Genomic DNA, 14,708 nt, shown 5'->3' with positions numbered 1-14,708 from the left:
TGTACATGACCATCTGATCATTTATCACTCCAGTGTTTATCTGCAAAATTGTAATTATTCGCCTACCTCCTCATGCCTTTTGCACACAATGTATATAGACTCCCCTTTTTTTCTACTGTGAAATTGACTTGTTAATTGTTTACTCCATGTTTAACTCTCTTGTCTGTTCACACTGCTATGCTTTATCTTGGCCAGGTCGCAGTTGCAAATGAGAACTTGTTCTCAACTAGCCTACCTGGTTAAATAAAGGTGAAAAGAAACACACACACAAATCACACTCACACTCTCCACCTCTCTTCAGAGGGAGGCAGGGACACATCTAGAAGATTGTTAGGGAAACATCTTCTCTGGTTCATTTTGCCTGAAGGGTTTCATGGATCACATGGCTACTCTACTATAAAAGGTTCAAATAATTTTTCAGTTCAGAGCCTTCACCTTTTTAAAGGGACAGTTGAAAAAAAAATGCCAACTTAATCTTCAGCACTACCCCAACATCAACATATGTGAAAATGGTGCATTTCTATGTTTTGTAGTAAAAATGTTGGGGTGATGCTGTATTTGTTGAATATGAAGTTTATTTTGTTTTAAATTTCCCTTTAACTAATCCTCAAGTCTCATATAAAGGACTGCAGAATATTGAAAGGACCTTGTCATATTGCACAGGGAAAGGTTTCCATTTCCGGTCCATTCAGCTGACTCAAGCTGCTGTGCTGGACTGCACCGGAGGACTTCTTATGTTCACATGAGTTGGCTTTTCATTAAACACCATCTATTATGTTTGGCAGGAGGCTCTGGATTGAGCTAGGAAGGGATATAAGGGGCCACCAGATTTGCTTACCTCTCCTCTCGGGCCCGGCTGCCCCCTCAGCCTCTAAACAAGCTGGGCCAGGAACTTCTCTGGACTCTTCGTCCAGCAGATGATTTACTGGGACGGCAGAACATACAAACATTCCCATCCTGACTTTGAAAACATTTCATCATTCTTTCCTCTCCTGCTGCTCACTCCGCAGGGAGCCTGAGTGAGAATGGATGTGCTGTCATAATACACTCGCAGAGGGAGAAGAGTTTCCTTTTGGTCCAGATAAGAATAGCTGTGGTGGCCCGTAGTTCATGTTTGTGGCTTGGGCAGGTTTTCTGGTTGAGGTCAGCCTGTCAGTGCTGCTGCTGCCCCAGGACAGGAGTTGGAAACAGCCTGGCTGGACTGAGGCTGAGGCTCCTGCCACATGGGGGTCCTAACTGGCCAGGAAACTAAAGGAGCCTATACAGTTGTGAACGTGTGATGTGGCCCTGCTGTGCTACATTATGGCAGTGCCCGTGTCATGTGGACAGTGTCCTCTATCTTCCCCCTTCCCCTATTCTCTCTTTCTGTCTCTCTAACCCTCTCTTCCTGTCTTCCCCTATTCTCTCTTTGTTTCTCCAACCCTCTCTTCTTGTCTTCCCCTATTCTCTCTCTGTTTCTTCAACCCCCTTCCTGTCTTCCCCTATTCTCTCTTTGTTTCTCCAACCCTGTCTCTTCCTGTCTTCCCCTATTCTCTCTTTGTTTCTCCAACCCTGTCTCTTCCTGTCTTCCCCTAATTCTCTTACTCTCCTTTGTCTTTCTCTCTTCCCCATTTCTCTCTCACTTCTCTGACCACAGCCCTGTCCTCTCTCTCTCTCTCAACAGCCCCCTTTCTCTCTTCTCTTTATAGAGCCCTGTCCTCCTTTCTCTCATCCCCCTTTTCTCTCTTCTCCATACACCACTGTCCTCTCTCTCTCTCTCTCTCTCTCTAGCCCTATTTTATCTCTTCTCTCTATAGAGCTCTGTCCCCTCTCTTAAGTGAAAAAGGATGTCAGGAAGTAAACTGGTTCCTGCCCCAAACCCAGCCGGCCTGCTGCTACAGATTAATTCATAGCGGATGTTTGGAGCCTCTATTTTACGGGTGGGGATCCTTAAAGGCAGCCAATGGCTTTAGTAGTAGTATGAACTCACTGGGACCCTCTGCACTGTGTGCCATTAGTCATGTCAGCCATTTCTTTGTGTATCACCCAGCAGGCCGCGAGAGGAGGAGGATGTATTCACTCTGTCTTGCTCACAGTTCAAGGAGCACTTGGAAGGGGCAGGAAATAAGGTGGCTGTTAGAGAGTGGAGCTGTTCCTTGATTGTGCTTTGATACTGATAGGAAGACCAATATCTCAAAATGGAATAAACATATTTATCGTACAGAAGACCTCAAACTCAGTGGAGTTTCAAATGTTTACTCAGCGACGATCCAGCTGAATACATACATTCAATACAGTGTCCACTTACACCCTGAGCTCCCACCCCCTCCCTTCCACAAAGATGTACTTTTCCATCACACAGGATTTGTCTGTGCTCCTCCGTGCATATCACAGGACTTTTTATCAGCCAGGAGAGGCCTTGAGATGTTGGGAGTGCACATTCCTGCAGTCCACTAAATAATGACGTTTTTCATACACACAGAGCTTGAACCTAACGCTATTCATACTAATAGGATATAATGATGTATAGATATTAAACGGTCATTTACGATCTGTCACCTCCGAGTCATTGTGTGTATTATTAAGTGAATGAGTCACCATGGCCCAACAGCAGCCACTTCAACATCCCCACATTGTTGTCACATCAAAGTCCTCAACACTGGACCTGGGATTTGACTTCTTCCTTGAGGCATGGCAGGCCTTTCTATTTTCATCCTGTGTGTCTGGGCATTAGGAGTGGTTAGATAGAACAGTGCTAACAAGCCAGGGTGTTGACAGGCTTGGAGGTGTTCGGTATTCCCTACAGTCATGCTGCCTGGACTCTCTGCTGACTGAGATAGATGAATGCTGACAGGTTAGCAGCCAGCTGTGGAGGTGCCCTTTCTACTGTGTGTGTGTGTGTGTGTGTGTGTGTGTGTGTGTGTGTGTGTGTGTGTGTGTGTGTGTGTGTGTGTGTGTGTGTGTGTTGCGCAAAAAGTGGTCTTAGGCTACATCTCGGCAGGGGACTTTGTCTCCCATAAGTTTGCTCTCTGACCACGCCATGTCCTCTTGGCCAAACAAACGTTGTGCCACCTCGGCATTCTAACTGAGTGGCTATTTCAGCCTGTTTTTCTAACCACATATACCTGTATAGAAGAAGTTAGACCCGGGTTCAAAGGTCTATACACACACAATGACAAAGATGCACGAAAGCTTTGATAGCCTATATGCAGCATAATGGGTTGAGACAGTCACACACTGCGCTGACCATATCAACAGGGAGTCGGGGACCTAATGTGTGTCATCAAAACAGTTTGGCTGTATGACAAGGAAAGTCTTAAACGGTCACATCCTCAAGTAGTAGGGGAATTCTCTGATCGCGTAGGCAGTCAAATCCTTTCAGCCCCATTATATTCCTCTGTCTCTGCCAGGTTCTGTGCCCGTGTGTGGTTCTCTGCAGGTTGCCTCCCCATCCACTCCTCACAGCTCCTTCTGCCAGCCTTCATGTGATGCCTGCTAACTCAAAGGAAGCTGGGACAAGATGGCACATGTACCGCCAGGACAACATTATCATCAAGCCTATATCATACACTGATGCACAGGAAATGAATAGACTAATCATTTGAATTGATTGTTTTTAAAGAAACAAACTGTGACCAGCTGTCTCGGGGCTTAACAGTGTGAACGTTTTACTTGCAGATGCACCTTATTATTTAGCTGTGGGACCTGTAATTTTTATTTGGGAACACCAGTGTGCCTAGAAAAATTACAGATTCTAGCTTTATTACCTCAAACAGTTTAAATTGTCCTCCTAAATTTCTTTGTGCGCCTACATTTTGTCAACTTAGGCACACACATGCTCCTTGTAAAAAATAAATACAAAATAAAGTCAGTGTGGAGTCTTGTGTCTCTTACAAGATCAAGTATTCAAATTGTTTATCCGTATCTATTTGCATTAGTTTACAGGAAGAGCCGGTAGCGTAAACATCCTCCGTTTGTGTTTAAAATGCTAATATTGCTCTGATATTCTGATCTCCTTTGCTTCTTTGTAACTCCACAGGCCGCTATTGTTTGTGACAAAGGCCACCCTCACCCAGCCTTGCCTGCTTCCTCTTTCTGACTGGGTGCCACAGAAAAAGCCACTCGACTTGTGTGACAGGGTCGGGGTGTATTTTGCAGAAGGATCAGAGCAGACGATGAGGCAGATTGTTGCTATGAAACTTGACCAGGTTTTTTTTCGGGACTAAATATAGAGACATGTGGCAAAGCTATGAAAGTGGTTTTTCCTGCCTTCTGTAGCAGGCCAACTCTAGAGTAATGAAATATCTGTGATATGAAAAACAACTCCAGTCAGGCTCTGTACAATCACAGCTATATGATCTCTGTGCGTCTGTAAGCAGCAGCCTGTCTCATGGTAACAGCCCAAACTATACCACAATAGATGGCCTCAGGAAGATTGGCTGTGTTTTGAAGTGGTCTGGTACTAATGGTGACAGGTAGTTGGGTTGACTGTTATTAACACCGTGTTAATGATTTTAACGTTTAATAAAGTCAAAATGAGCTAAGATTTAAAGCAGGATTTTGAACAGAAACTGATCTCGCTCCTCTCGTCAGCATGAATCCGATGTGTGCTGTCAACCTTTCTACCCGTTCTTGATTATGGTGACGCTATTTATCAAACTGCCTCTACTCTTAAACCCCTGGATGCCGTTTCTCATTGCGCCCTTCGTTTTATCACAGGAGACCGTTGTATTACTCATCACTGTATTCTGAACCAATGGGTTGTCTGGGCCTCTCTTAAAGTCACGTACATCATTATGCTCTTTTTGTTTACAAAGCCCTGCTCCACAAGCTCCACACTTACCCAACTTCACTGTTATCAAACCTGTTCACAGGGTTGGTTAACTCTGGTGTTTGGAATAAACTCCAAAAGATGTTTCGATTGGCTGCTTTGGTGTCCCTCGGGCAATTCAGACAGCTGACAGAGGATTTTATAATGAAGAATGTGTTTGTTTTAATTGACTGTTTTTGTATTTTAATATCTATATTGTGTATATTTGTTTATCTATACTATCCTAATGATGTTTTTGTACTGTGCATGACAAAGTCTTTAGTCTCAATATTCCTTCCCTGTTGAAATAAGGTAAATAATAAAATAATGAAGAGGTCTCTCTGAGCCTTGATTCAGGTTTCTCCCAAAGTAGATGTGTTTGTCTGTGGTGTGTCCTGTCCTGTGGAAGTTAGCTTCCAGCCGTCAACATGCTGATGAGGGAGGAGGGGGGAACAGCATTCCCAAGCTCGCTATTAGAACAGGAAATGGGATGCCCAGGGCACACAACATGGGGGTCACAAGGCCACTCAACGGAAAGATTGTAGTTTTACTGTCTAGAGGTGGAAAAGGCCAGTACTGTTAAGCAGGCAGACGCACACACAAGCTCGTCTGCCTGCTGGTGAGCACGTCTGTGTATTGAATGTAGATGTACACACTCCTTCCGGTCCTATGGGTTTGTGTGTAGTGTGCTGTTGTAGTGGATTCTTCAGTGAGCCTGGCTGCAGTGCTGGGTCCACCCTGTCAGATGTCATTCCCTGGCCCAGGAGCAGTGATGAGCTCACCAGCTCAGGCCCAGATGGTGTCAGGCAGACCAGGGTCAGCCCTGTACTTAGACTGCTGTTCTCCAGCCAACAGCCAAACAAGGCAAGAGAGAATCACATAAACAGGAAAATTAGATGTCTGCTTAAAATCGGAACATTTGCTCTCTTTCTGAAAAATAGTAATTGTAGCCTAGATGTTTCCTTATTTGTCTGACTTAAGGCAGGCAATGTACAACTGTGAGTTCTTACTCTTATCATTCAATTTCATTGGCTATTTTTATAAGGCAGACTTTTCACAACATGTATTCAACTTTCTTGAAGCACTCCCTATGATTGTGGCTTGCAATAAACAAGTCACTGAGATAAAGGTTTTACATAGACATTGTCTGTATGAAAGTAAAGATGTATTGTCTTTATTTACAGAATCCACAAATGGAGCTAGAGAGTAAAACCCCTCCCCTTTCCCACAGAAATATATGCTAGCTGATGACTTTGGGAGCTGTTTCATATCGTTCTTCCTCTCTCCATATATAGAATAATATCCGGCTGAGTCTCTCCAGGGCTCTGTGTCATGTTAAAGGAATTAGTATTAGTGCCTAAGAAGTAACTATTGTGGTGTGTAGCCAGGTCACTTCAATTATTGGCCAAATAAAATTAATGGCACATCTGTCTTGCACATTGGCGCTTGACCAGAGTGCTACTGGATGAATACCAGTCTCACATGCTGCAGGGCCGGTGCTCTGATGAGACAACAGGGGCCTAGTTTATGTCCCCCCGGCCCCCTCTTCATGAGGGTAAGTTGGTAATTCACCACAGTATGTCTTTTGTTTCTAGGCTGGGCTATGAAAATATATGAACTAGCCATGGCACTACTAGTATGACAAGAAGCTGTTGTTCTTGCCCCACTTGGAGCCCTTGGTGGTAGTAGGAGACAGACTCATAAGGGCTGTGGCTTGGTTCAAATTTCACTGACCCCCAATGACTCACTAAAGACATTGGCCACTTCCTCTCCATCAATGTTGTTTTTCTGCATGCTAAACATTTAGCCTCTGTGGCATGGAGTGCAGCACAATGTTCCTGACTTGTCAGATTGTGTATATTCCACTTAAGTCGTTGCAGAAACACAGGGTCATGCACAAAGTAGCCATTGTGTTTCTGTCAGACTTAACTCATAATTTTGTCCCAAATGACCCATGAATTAACTCACATTTATCCAGGTCAATTCATTGCTTATCAAAATCCAGGCAAATATGAAATAATATACAATTCTCATGCTTCTGAATTGTATACATACAGTAGGCATAATCTGGAAAGCAGATGATGATGATGATGGGCCTTATGTGTTCTCCAGGCGCTGATGACGTGGGTGTCGACTTTAAGGCAGCCCCCCGCACCTCTCTGATTCAAATGTGGAAGATACCGTTCAGTTGAAGGCATTCAGTTTTACAACTGACTAGGTATCCCCCTTTCCCTTTTTCTTGTCTCATGATTCGCTACATCTCAAACTACTTGAAATGCTAAATAGGCCCAGTTCTCAGGCAGTTGAATGCAAACTCTGATGCTCCTGAAGAATCCTGAGAGGCAGTAAATCAGAGTCCACCAGACCTGGACAGGCCAGACTTCTCTAATGTCTGCCACATCAATTCCACTACGCTACAGCTCCAGGAGAAGCCATGAGAGATCACCATGGCACAGACACACACTCAGAGCGGACAGGCAGCGGTGTAGGCCCACGCCTCCTCAGAGACTGGAGTAGAGGGGGGTAAAGTACCGTCTCTCACTCTACATGTAATCGATGTGACTACCATCCGGCTGGAACTCGTGATCCTTTCTGTCATAAAGGAGACAGTGAGTCTTCCCTCCCAGGCTGAGTACATGGGGCTGCTGCCTGCAGCACCAGTGGAAAACGCCTGGCCAGGCCAGCCAGGACCATAGAGTCATTGTGTAGTGTTAGTCCCTGGGCCCTACAGCCTCTTCCTGTCCCAAGTCCTCCTACGCATGATCACATTCTCATTCATCTCCAGGGTCTAGTTTGATCAACAGCCCACTGACTCTCCATCCAAAGAACAGAGTCCTCTCCTGCTCTCTAGCACCTTCCGGATGGTTAATGTATCACAAAGGCAGACTCATTCAAGCTACAAGGCCCACAGGGAACTGCTTCTAAAATGCTTTAGAAAATAAATTGCCATGGTGGAAGCCAGGGAGCCAACTGTGTAGGACATTAAGACAATGCAGTACGACATAGACATGACGTCTCTATTATAAGGTGACGGGACAGTCCCTGATTTCCAGGGACCGTTGCCGACCAGCCCTCAGAAAGAAAAAAGCAACAGAAGATAAATTTAAGGCTGATATTTTAGTCATCAAAAGTTATATCGAATTTGATTTGCATGTAAGAAATCCATGTATGCATTATAATTAATACAAGTATTTGAAAGGACAATATCGGGGGTAGTTAAATTTAGTTCCATGCCCCCCACACTACCAAAAAACACCCAGATTTTAATTTTCCCTAATCTGTTCACCTTACTCTATCACATGTTGAAAGTGTGAGTTTTAATTAACACTCTCCCTCTCCCTCATCCCCTGCTGTGCACAGCCCATGTGATCCAGTCAGTTCCCGTCTCTGCATGGGAATGGGATTACCAGCTACATGGTGCTGCAGCCTCTGCCTGCCTCTACACGGTCAGCCTCCAGGACTACTGTAACTTGTCCTGTCTGTCCACAGAACAACCAGGGATTGGCTAACCAGAGTCAAATGTTGCAGGCTGCCCGGCAACTTAATACAAGGCCTGTTTTTTTCACCCCCCTGCCACTCCCTTTCTCTCTCCTCTATTTTTTTCAGCACATCAAAAGGTCTGGCTGGTAGAGATTGGATTAGGACAGGGGTTTGGGTCTGTCTGAGTTGTAGAGCGGGGCTGGGGATCAAAGGGGAACACTAGTCCCTGGGCCCCTGGGGGCTTCATTAGAACAGCAGGTCTGAGTGATTTTTAGAGGTGGCAGGGAGGATGTGGTTAACTAGCTTCATAGCTAGCCAGCTCTTATAGTACAGTGTATCATGTATTTTTTTGTTTTGCCCTACCCCTCTCACAGGGACATTTTTTTAACAGTTTTTCTGCTGGAAAAGGAGGGGGGGGGGCCTCAGTGGCAGAACCAGAGTATTTTAATGCCAATGCAGGTTAAAGCTCTTTTTTTCCTAAATAACACAAGCTGGTTTGAGAATCTTAGCCAGTGTCCCATTGTGAATGTATGGACACATTTTATCAGGGTTCTACTAGAAGAAATGAGCTGTTACATTATTCTGCAAAGCTGCCTTGATTTGTCTTGTATTCTCCATGCATTATTCATGAAATAAAGATGGGGGGGGGGGCTGCATAGTTTCACCTCCTCCCTCTTTTCAACCCAGATCTCCTCTTATCTGGGTGTTGTTAAAGCCAATGTTTACACTCTACACACACACACTCACTCACACTCTACACACACACACACACGCATACACTCATGTGCACGCACAGTCACACCACACTACACCACACCTCACTCTCACACAGTGCAGACAGGGCCTGGAGGCCCTCCAGAGTGATGCCAGTGTTTTAGACACTGTGACATTTCCCACTCTGAAGCCCACTCTGAAGCCCACTCTCCCAGGAACGTCTGCCTTCTTTTGACACTGACCCCGAATGCCAGGGTGTAATGAGGGTATTGTCCCCACAGCCATGTGTATGCAAATAAAACCCCTCCATTATATTTATGTTATGCACATAGCATTTCTAGTGCTAGGAGTGTCATACCACGTAGGCTAGGGGCTAATAGCTACTCTCATAATACAGCTCCTAGAGAGACCTTGGGAGTCCCTGATGGTATTGTTCCAGCAATGACATCACATCCTGACATTATTCTTCGTAAGGATGTTTTCCTCTGGCCCAGGGGGATGCCTTTCCAGATATCGTTGTGTTCCTCTGTGGTTGTGGCTTCTGGTTTGGGGGGCCCCACGTATATGATCCCTTTTGTTTTATTCAGAGAAATTTGGATTATTGTTTCTTATGGTCAGTAAAGTCATTGCTGGAGTGTTCTTATGGGGCTACTGAATTTCATCAAATCATAATGTTTGCTGAGTATCTTTAAATATGAGAGGAAATGAAATGTAAGACAGGCTATGCACAAGAGAAATGAAACTAGACTGTGTTTCCCTTCCACTGCCCCTGTGCTAACTGGGCTCAGTGTCTCCCACTCTGGGGACACAAGGGATCTTCTCTAGAGGGAAAAATACTTTTGTATGTAAATGGGAAGATCGTTTCCAAGCTACACAAATTATATTGAAACCCAACCTTCAGACCTACACAAAAACAACGGACTCTGTTTGAGGTATACAGTGAGTGAATGGGAGACCAGGTAGGCTAAAAGGCTCAGCAGTGGTCTCAAGCTGCCCTGTGTGTGTCTGACATCATCCACAGACAGTGGAAAGAGTAACCTTGGAGAATGAAATGGAGAAACACTCAAAAGAGAAACCTGATCTGCTGAACTGGCCTCTTGGGAATCTCTATCCAAATCTCTAGCCATAAAGAAGTTTTCCCCCTCTTCCAAAATACAGAGGCTATTCCCCTGTCAGTCAGTCCAGCTGCTGAGAGTGAGAGACTTGGCTTGAAGGCACTTCCAGGCACATCCAACGGTCTGTTGGGCTGTACTCTGGCCTACATATTACTGTTCCTCCTCAGGCTTTTCCATAGAGGGATCCCAGTTATGACAGACTGCTGTGTGAAGGTCTGGTTACTGAAAGGTGAGCTCTGAATCCCTTCTAACTGGCCGGTATTGCACTGCACTGTGACTCTTTGTGCTGTATTGTACTGTGCTACTGTGTGCTGTGCCGTCTGTCATGGCTGTGGCGAGCCAGAGAGGAGGAGCAGGCCGAGGCTGGGATGGGGAGCTCATGGAGTTACTTATTCATGAGTATTGAGCGATGGAGGAAAGCTGACGTAAGGCAGATGGGACAGAAAGACACCGATACAGACATGAACATCTGCTCCTGCCCACAAGGAAACATGCTGGGGCATGGAGGTGTTGTTCACATCCTCGGCAGTGGAATGAAAGAAACTGATGCCGACCCTTGATGCTCCAGATCCTATCATCCGTATCCCAGAGATTGGATGTCTAGGCCTACTTTGGGTTGTAAGACTGTAGGAGGCGGTAAACATAACACAGATCTTTTGTTGTACCCTAATCGGCACGCAGAGCTTTGCATGGTTACAGAGCCACTCACCTCTGATTAGAGCCTTACTAGAGCCTCAGAATATCTCTGTTCTGCACAATTCCTCTCCTATCAAGCACCATTTGTCAGCTATGCAGTTGGTAGTTGAGTTAATCAGTAATAGTATTCTGCACTTCGATGGCAACAGTAACCTGTATCATCACAACACTCGAGTGAGGAACAACAATATATAGCAGTTCATGGCCAAGAGAACGCTATCGCTTTGAGATTAAACAGCGAGCGCATAATGAAATCGCAGGCTGTCCTCTGAGGATAGGAGGCTCCACTCCCAGGCCCACTGATGAGCTGAAAACTGCCTTGTGTTATTGAAAACACCCATTAGGCCTCCTCATGCAGCTCCGCAAGGAGAACCATGTGAGAATGAACTAGTGTTAGTAAAAACATCAGTCGTCGTCATGGCTAGTCTCAGAGGAGAACCAGCACCAAGGAATGAAGTTAAATTCACAGGGAGTCGTACATGGAGTTTGCAATGTGAAACAGGCCCTGCTGTAACAACACATCTTTTCATTTTATGGACCCAATTCTTCCTTTTTCACCACAAGCCCCCCTCCTCCCTGGGTCTGATTCAGTCCTATTGCAAGGTTCTTACCCGTCATCATAGTAGTCACTGTGGGTTGCTGCGCTCAGTCCATTGAGGTGTTGTGGTTTTCCCTCCCATTTCCTTCTCGTCCTTCCCTTCACACTGTAAATACCTTGCCTCTTATGTTGCTGTCTTGGCACAAACCATGTGGTGGTTGTCTGCCTGATTTTTGTATTTTTTAATTTTTAGACTGGTGGGTGTCATGTGTTTCTGCTGCCTGTCTGTATGACAGATGTCGGACACACACCAACTAACTCGGTCTCCTATAGTTTTATGAATTCTTCAGTATTTATTTCCATTTGGAGGGATGGGATCATAATAATCTAAAAGAACGAGCTAAACCACCTGTTTGGGTTAGGATGGTATCAGAGGGTGAGGACCAGTTGGTTTTCCTGCTGACTGTGATGGAAGAAGGGACACCCCGCCTGACCCGGCTTTATTCCTGCCGTTTACATGTCAACAATCATTAACTCCGCTGAAGAAGTGCTCCGTTGCTTTACTGTGTGGGAAGACTCAAAGACGGACCGTAAAGCAGAAGTGAGAAGCATTGGTTCTTATCTTTATTGGAGGCATAAGGGCTCTCTCCCTCTCTCTTCTCTTTCTCTCTTCTCTCTCTCTGTTCTCCACCCCCGCTAGACTTTCACGAGTGTGGGGACCCTGACATGTGCTGAACATTGAAGCTGGAGGGGCCTGAAATGGTAATGGAAATGCAGAAGCTGCGGAGTCATTCCGCAAGGAAGCCATTTTATTGGAGGAGAAATGTATTTCCATGCCGACGGCTGAGTCCACTAAGCTGTGAGACAGAGCTTTAATCAGACGAGCAGCTAGGGCTCAGGCAGACCTGGTCACAGTCAGTCTGTTCTTACTTCTCTCTCTATCACTCTCTCTCTCTCTGTGTGTCTTGGTGTAAAACAGTGTGTTCTCTCTTGCGTATCTCATTTGGCACGCTTTGCCCAATCGCAGGGATGTATTTCTGGAAGGTTGTCGATTCAGTATCCGTTGTTGATCTTAGTATTAGCCCATGATCTGTGCGCACATTTTTTGAGAATGGGTTTCATGTATGGTATAACAGGCCTGTGGAATTGCCTAGCTCGCTCTCTCTCTCCTCCCTCCCTGTATGCGTATGGACTGAGTCTGTGTGAAGCGCCAGTGAGGAGGGGTCCATGGGGATGGCCTGGGTATTGTTCTCTCGCAGAGGAAGTGTGTTGGCTGGAGTCCACCAGTCAATCCCTCTGGGTCTGTCTACGTCCTAAGCCAAGCCTAAACACTGCCTCGCTCCCAGGCAGGGCACAAGCCATGGGAGAGAAGAGACTTCACTTCCCCCCCCTCGCTCTACTTTTCACCTTCTCTCTCCCTTTCTCCCTCTCCTCCAGTACAGCTCAGACAGGGGGAGCAGACGGGGGGGGGGGGGAGCAGACGGGGGGGGGGAAGCAGACGGGGGGGGAGGGAGCAGACAGGAGGGAGAGAGGAGCAGACAGGGTGGAACTGGAATCCATCCCCCTCTCTCTTTCCCTCTGTATCCCAGAACACAGCATGAGAGAGTGACTCACCTCATCAGGCTCAGGGCTGGACTGTGTATAGTTCTGTGCTGGTGGTGATCCTGACAGTTTCTATCTATTTCGAGCCTGCAGACAGTCTCTGAAGTAGGAAGGTAAGCGTGACCGCTGAGCAACTCCCCCTTAGGTGAAATCATCTGAGTCTGACTGACTTTGGTATAGCCCAGCTCCACTGTTCCCTCCTAGACTTAGCTGGACTGTACAATCTGTTTCTCTTCACCTTAGTTGGACTTAATCTGACGCTTGGCCTTTTGGCCTGAACGTCAGGGCTGAAGTATGGAAAATGTATGCTAGTCTCTCTGGCTGGTGGTGCCAGACTGTCGTAGAGCCAAGCTGGCTTCAGAGGGAGAGTCCAGTGGCACAGAATGATCTAATCATCACTATCCTGTCTCTGTCGGTCAGCAGCAGCTCAGACATCAAAGCGGAGAGGAGGAGACCAGTGGTGTGAATGAAATTGAGTCCGTATCAGTCAGAATAGGGAACAGGAATGTCAATGGTCATAAATGAGATCACACCATTTTTAATCCATCCTCTAAGCCTCCTCTATAGACTCAGACTGGCTACTGATATCATGTAGGTTAGATGTTGACTTGTTCCAAGTAAGCCTTCAATTAATGGGGATCGCCTCCGCTGTGCAGAATGTGCACAGTGCCTACTGCATAGGCTATCAGTGAAGAGAGTAACACGAGGACAGGCAGCTGAAAGTATGTTCTGTCAGCTGTATTGACTCTTGTGTGTTTTAAACATTTCCCTTTCAGCCCAGGACTGTTAAAATGGATCTCTTGGAAAGATACAACATTGACCTTCTCTGGATATTTAAATCAGGCTATCATCCATCCAAAATATACAGTAAGGCCTGTTCTGCCTTTACTCTATAGACAAGTAGGGCAGGAATTTCCAGGGACCTGATGATACGATGTTATCACATTACTTTGGTACCGATTTTATATGTTGCGATTCGATGTTCCAAAGCTTCCAAGCTACGAAGGAAAAATACTGGTGTTTTGTTGCATGTACAGCCAATTAACACACAAATAATATTTTGACATTGTCAAAAGGATACAATATATCGTCCAAAATAATATCCCGATATGTGATATCAACCCCCCCCCCCATATCTAGAGACAAGGTGCAGCTGGTTCTGCGCCGTGTCTGCGCCGTGTCTGCGCCGTGTCTGCGCCGTGTCTGCGCCGTGTCTGCGCCGTGTCTGCGCCGTGTCTGCGTAGCTTTCCTTTCAGTTGATGAAATAAAGCCCGACACTCAGCAATAAAGTAGTGACTCAACATATGTTTGTTATCCCATGTAATATAACTGGTTCTCATTCATGGATCATTTAATTCAGTCTGTCATGTGCATGTCACTAAGATGTCACACGGTCGGCCAGTCTCCCTCCAACGCTAACCTCCCTCTTCTCTCCATCTCTTTCTCAGGACCAGTTTGAAAACCTTGACAAGCATACTCAATGGGGGATTGACTTCCTAGAGAGGTATTCAAAGTTCGTCAAGGAAAGGCTGGAGATCGAACAGACATATGCAAAACAGTTGAGGTGAAAACCCTATTCAAACTCCCTCCCTGGCCCACTGGTTTTAATCTTTCAATTCCATGGAACTGTTTTGAGGTGTGTTGCGTACACTGAATAATGAATTGACGAGTACGCCTATTCTGTGTTATACATGCATATTGGACATTAGTAGTTCTGTATATTAACCTTCATGTTATATCAAAGATAATGAAACCTCATTATGAAATGATGTGA

The 14,708-nt window shown here is 45.7% G+C and overlaps 1 protein-coding gene across 3 annotated transcripts in view; it reads left to right on the top strand.

Annotated features, from left to right (window-relative positions):
* LOC123996960 (formin-binding protein 1-like) overlaps positions 1-14,708 on the top strand; it is a 45,563-nt gene that overhangs the window by 11,551 nt on the left and 19,304 nt on the right. For all 3 annotated transcript variants that reach the window (XM_046300851.1, XM_046300849.1, XM_046300850.1), the window contains exon 2: positions 14,383-14,498. In XM_046300851.1, the coding sequence (XP_046156807.1) occupies positions 14,383-14,498 (116 nt within the window). The remainder of the gene's footprint in view (positions 1-14,382; positions 14,499-14,708) is intronic.

The sequence above is a fragment of the Oncorhynchus gorbuscha genome, linkage group LG15, assembly GCF_021184085.1.
Source record: "Oncorhynchus gorbuscha isolate QuinsamMale2020 ecotype Even-year linkage group LG15, OgorEven_v1.0, whole genome shotgun sequence".
NCBI lineage: Eukaryota > Metazoa > Chordata > Actinopteri > Salmoniformes > Salmonidae > Oncorhynchus > Oncorhynchus gorbuscha.
The sequence above is the reverse complement of the archived record's forward strand: the minus strand, read 5'-3'. Positions and strand labels throughout refer to the sequence as shown.